Genomic DNA, 6021 nt, shown 5'->3' with positions numbered 1-6021 from the left:
CCATTCACTGACTGGTTTACATTGCTTCAGTTCTTGATGCCCCACATCCACTTCGTCCTGATTTTTTATCTCTGCTGGTTCCCTATCTGTCACTCACTTGACGATGTGTCTATGTAGTGACACTAGGGGTCGCTCTTGATAAAAGGCCAATGGGAAATGGCAAGTGGTATTTGCATGCCCCTCCTCCGGACATACGGGTATAAAACGAGGGGACGTGCATACCTCTCATTAGATTTTCTCTTCGGAGCCGAACGGTCGATGGTTCAAGCTGAGACAAGCGATTTCCATCCCTCACCTCTGCTGGATCATTACGGCACATTACAGCGGCTTTCTCCCCTCTCTGCATGGGTGCAATGCAGAGATCGCCCCTGGGTGCTTCAGCAGATCTTAAGAGTATATTCTAAAAGAGTATTTTCCCTCACAAAAAGAGTATTTTCTAAAAGAGCGGCACACATCGGAACGTCTTTTTCAAGATGCGTCTTTCCGATTGTATGTTATTCCTGGTTGCGGTCGATAGCTCTCGCCTTCTGACCGCCATGATCGCTGTCTTTCGTGCGTGGGCGCCTGAGACATCTTTTGAGGATGCGTCGTGTCCTCATTATGAGGCCATGACCATGGCAACTTTGCGGTCGCGGCTCGCTTATGTAAGAAAGCCAGCATCTCTCTGCCTCGGTTCTTCTATCTACGGGTATGAGGCCAGCGCAGCAGGCACTGGGGGCGATTTGGGGACCACAAAGGGTTAAATCCCTGCAGACCTCCCATTCCCCGGCATGCTCGTTTGCTCCGGTTAGGCATTCGGATGAGTGCGCTGGCTCATCCCAGGGTGAGTTCGACCTATCATTCGGTGCCCGTGAAGGCGATGCTGTGCTCGAGCACAGCATCGGAGAGCGGGCTCATCCTGTCTGATGCGGAAACCTCTGCTGGGCTTCCCCCCTCGGGTGTGGTCGCCCAGTCACAGACGGACGCTGAAATGACGGACATGCTTTCCCGGTCTGCCGCAAGCACAGACAAGATTGCAACCCGTCACTCTCCCCTGAACCATCGCGGCTTGATGATTGGTATCTAGGCTCGCAGCGCCACTCACAGACACACCCTGCCCCAGTGCCTTTCTTCCCGGAAGTGCACGAGGAGCTGACGAGTTCGTGGGAGGCACCTTTCTCTGCCCGGTCCCAATCTCTCCCGATGGCGGAGTGGCCAGGGGTTACTCACGATGCCCCCAGTGGATAAGGTGCTTGCGGTGCACCTGCCACCTAGCGCGGGTGCCCGAAGCTCCCGTACAAGGCCTGTAGGTTCACGTCTTTCCTAACACCTAGAGCCGCGGCAGAGTCTACCAACTTATATCAGAATAGCTCCCATCTACCTGTTTTTAAATATTGGTAAAAACCCACCTCTTTTCATGGGCTTTTAACTTACATTGATACCTTGGCTTGTGTGTTTTCCTTTGTTTTTTTTTTTACTTGTCCATTATTTGTTTGATTTTATTGCCCTGTATATTATATTGTACAGAACTTTGGTCAACTTTGGTTGTTTTTTAATGTGCTCAACAAATACACTTTGACTTGACTACTGCAATTTCCATTCTTTCTGGCATAGAAGCAAGAAAAGATTTGTGTCAAAACAGGAATGTGTTTCACAGAGCATGCAAACTATTCCCACATATACTCTAAGTTGAACAGCTTTTTGGCATTATAGTGGCACCTAAATTCAGAGGCAAAGGCCGAAACTGCTTAAGATTGACAATGAGCAGATCATCTAAACTCTTTAAATGTCAGTACAGAAAGCTTCAGAAACTCACCACGGCAGAACACCTGTGTTTTGTTGAAGAGAAGCAGTGTTTAAAGATTGTAAACAAGTATACGGCTGTCTCGATTTTCTAGGCTGCGTGCTAGGTACGACGCGTCCTTTGAAGACTGCAGTATACCGAGTGCGTCCTCCTTTAAACAAGCCTCGTTTAAACGAGACCTTATTCGTAGCACAAACGGAACTTTAGATGGTTGCTATGACAGCATGCCACTCTTTAACAAGCGCGAGCGCTTTGAGTGAGAAGGGAACAATGTCTCTCTGGAAGGGAATGCATGAGGTACATTTTAGGACAGTTATAATTATGTAAAGAGAAAAGAAAATAGATTTTACAGGTGTACTTTTAAGTGTAATTCTTTTTTTTTTTTTACACGTTTTTGATTGTAACAACAGTATTACAGACAGAGAGTGTATTGCTGCAATTTATCCATCCTAATGAATATGTACTGATGATTATACTCGATTTTCCATGAAATAAAACAATTTAGCGAACATTTCTGTAGATTGCATGTTTACACGACAAGTGAGTCTTCTACGTTGTGACTCTGTGTCATTTAATCATTGAACCGACTCCTTAAAAATAACAGGAAGACGTTCACCACGAGAACGATTCATTCACTTAAAATATTTTATTTTGTGTTCTGCAGAAGTAAAAAACATCTGTGATGGCATGAAGGGGAGTAAATTATGAGAATTTTCATTATCGGGTGTACTATTCCCATAACTGTCTTATACCGACCAAATGTTCCTTAAAAAAAAAAATAATAATATATATTATTACCCTGTACACAGGATAAGCGTTTGACGATGGATGGATGGATATATATTATTTCAAACTTACTAAAGCTTTAGTTTTTGAATACAGGATTAAAGGCTGCAAATTAAATAAAAATGGCTTGTTTTCTAATGTGATGAACTGAGAATGGCACTCGAGCACAACATTTTCTCACAATTTTAATACAAGATACAAAAAAAAAAAACAACAATTCTAGAATATTTCACTTTATTACACAATGATAAATATACACCCATATTCACAAGCCATATAAAACACAGCGGTCTTTTTATGCAACGGGGAATTTTTTTCACAGCACACACAGAGATGGGGTCTCTGTTTCCTATATTGGGGGACAAAATGTGATTTGTCTTTCAAGTTTTCACAATTCAAGAGCATTTTCAGATCACTTTTGGGGTTTACCACTCACTACAAAAGGAAATCAATGCCAAACCCCAAAAGCATAATAAACTTGAAGTGTATTGTATTGATCAAAACTTTTTTTTGTTACTTACATTTTTGCCCATTTCACCCAAAAATGAAAAGAGTTATTGAAATGTTATGGCATAATATGTCTGAGCAATATTCCTGATGTGCAGTGAAATAAGTGGTCAAAATAAAGGGAAAGTTCACCCAAAAATTACAATTCTGTCATTATTGACTCTCATATTTTTCCCATATGACTTTATTTCTTCTGTGTAAAACAAATGAAGGCTGAATGTTCCCATTCACTTTTGTATATTAACAAACATGTATTAAAGTGAATGCTGACTGAGGCTTTCTGCCTAACATCTTTTTTTGTGTTCCACAGAAGATAGAAATGGGATTGGAATAATATGAAGATGAGTGACAGATGACAGAATATTTTTGGGGTGAACTAACCCTTTCTTAACAATGGTATGACAGTTTCTTCAAATAACTAAAGCTTTCATGTGAAAGCTTTATGTTTTGCTGGTGGCCAGCCACTTGTCACACACACTAACACAGAGATCTATGTTCCTTCCTAATTTTTCATAGCCTGGTTGTCAAGATGTCAGCAAAGAGTGTTGAGCTAAATCATCATACATTGCCACTGAGCTGATACTCAGACTACAATCAGAGCTTACTCTGTGTTTATGGCAAGGCCTGAACAAGACTTATTACATGTATATATGGCAGTGCTGCACAATCAGATGTCCCCATAAACCAGTGTCTTTACCCTTCTTAGTCAGGCTGTTACTTTAGTGGTGCATATTGTTATTTGTGACTTGGGGCAGTTGGGTAGGACAACAGAAGTCTGTTAACCTCTCGGATTTGGGCATCTAGGGTCTCTGTGGCTAGTGCAATCTCTCCTAGTTGCGTCTGAAGATCGTTAATGGTTTGTGCCAGCTCCTCTTCCTTGCGTCTGGAGTTGGCGGCCTGCCGGCTGTACTCAAGCACCATGCAGCCCCCGCCAATGATGAAAATGATAGCCTCACCAAGCAACTCGGCTCCAAGCTCTGCAGCTGCCTCCTCATTCAGAGGCTTGATAGAGGATCCACGGAACCCCATGATCCTCATCTTTGTTCTCATCTCGATCCAGTGGTATGCTTTGGAGAGAGCATGAGATCACAGTGAATCATTTTACAAATTAATTTGAACAGTTCACGAAGGAAAAAAAAACAAAAAACAAAAAAAAGGAACAAATCACTTTGGAGGCAAGAAACACTTTGGTAATATTGTTAGGTCTTGCAATTGAGGTAATAGAGGTAATCAGATAATCAACCAGGGCTGCGTTTCCCAAAAGCATCGAAAGCCTAAGTAGATCGAAGAAGCCATTGGCGCCAATGATCTCTACGATCAACTTAAGTTTGCGATGCTTTTGGGAAATGCAGCTCAGGTAATTGACACAGACCCAGGTAATAGAGACTAGTACCTGTATATGGAAACTATACAATAACAACGGAACAACATTTTAAAGCTAAAGTGTGTAATTTCTGCTACACTAGCAGACTAGAATTGCAAAAATAATATATATATGGGTGATATTATCTGCCTAATATTGTGTAGGTCCCCTCGTGCTGCCAAAACAGCACCAACCTGCATCTCAGAATAGCATTTTGAGATGATATTCTTCTCACCACAACTGTACAATGTGGTTACCTGAGTTCCGATAGACTTTATCAGTTCAAAGCAGTCTGGTCATTCTCTGTTGACCTCATCAACAAGACGTTTCCATCCGCAGAACTGCTGCTCACTGGATGTTTTGGCACCATTTTGAGTAAATTCTAGAGACCATTGTGTGTGTGAAAATCCCAGGAGATCAGTGGTTACAGATACTCAAACCAGCCCACCCCATGATGAGAGGTCAGCAGAGAATGACCAGACTGGTTCGAACTGAGAAAGTTTACGGTAACTCCGATAACCGCTCTGTGGGTGTGTGTGTATAAATATAAAATATATATATATATACACACACACACACACACACACACACACACACACACACACACACACACACACACACAAATTAGATAGACAGATCATTAGTAATAGTTGTAATTCTTTAATATGCTGAATAGTTTAAGCTTTATGGTAAACCTACCATAACTTTTTTTAATACAAAAGTTTAATGGGACCAACACATTTTCAAAGTAGTAATAACATTTTTGTTTCATAACTAGAGTTACAGCAAAGATAAAATTATGTACTGTAGCAACAAGCACTTTAAGCATTTAAAATCTTAAAGGAAGCAAATTTAGCAACAAGCAGCAAAAGGCACTTTCAGGTGTCACTGTGTGCTCAATGACAGAACACTTCCGCCCCCTTCACACATGCAGAATATCATTGGTCTGTCCGGAAAAATACTTCAGTATCTCATTGGTCTACAGGTAAATCTGTTGTTAGAAAAATCTAATGATTGGCTAAACCTCAGTGCAGGGCAATGTCTATTGGCTGTTTGTTGCTTCGATATTTCCGCTTAGAGGCACCCTTAGCATGGACTGATGTCATATCTTTAAACACGAACAGCCAAATATCAGCTTACCTTGGGCCGGGGGATGGCAGATATAATTCTTAAAGAATTCACTTCTCCGTGCGCCTGCTTTTATTCGGTTGGCCAATGGTTTGCTCAATTGTCGTACGCCCAGATAGAGCAGCTTTGCGATTGGAAAGGCACCGACAACCATCTTGGCGGAAATGCGTCATCTGAGGAGGCGGGATGAGGATAAGAGCGTCGTCACGATGCATATATTTAATATTAATGACGCAATATTAATATTAACCAGACGTACACGCGTCATCCAAAATACTCTATAACATTTTTTATTTTATAATATGTTTTATTTTGTTCGTCCACAATGTTGATATATTTTCTACAAAAAGTTATTCTAAAAAGCTTAAAAACAAATGCTTTTTAAAAAAGTATTTTTTAAAAAGCTTAAAAACAAATGCTTTATTATGTTTTGTATTAACATAATACAAAAAAA

General features: G+C 41.1%; 1 protein-coding gene across 1 annotated transcript; it reads right to left on the bottom strand.

The window, feature by feature from the left end:
* Positions 1–2786: 2786 nt before the first annotated feature.
* On the bottom strand, positions 2787–5727 carry LOC127622947 (optic atrophy 3 protein homolog). The gene is made up of 2 exons (XM_052097140.1): positions 5580–5727; positions 2787–4143 (listed from the first exon to the last, which is right to left on the bottom strand). The coding sequence occupies exons 1-2, from the start codon at positions 5719–5721 to the stop codon at positions 3812–3814; spliced, it is 474 nt and encodes a 157-aa protein (XP_051953100.1). The 5' UTR covers positions 5722–5727; the 3' UTR covers positions 2787–3811.
* Between the last annotated feature and the right edge of the window lie 294 nt (positions 5728–6021).

Source organism: Xyrauchen texanus, chromosome 29 (assembly GCF_025860055.1).
Source record: "Xyrauchen texanus isolate HMW12.3.18 chromosome 29, RBS_HiC_50CHRs, whole genome shotgun sequence".
Classification (NCBI taxonomy): Eukaryota; Metazoa; Chordata; class Actinopteri; order Cypriniformes; family Catostomidae; genus Xyrauchen; species Xyrauchen texanus.
The sequence above is the reverse complement of the archived record's forward strand: the minus strand, read 5'-3'. Positions and strand labels throughout refer to the sequence as shown.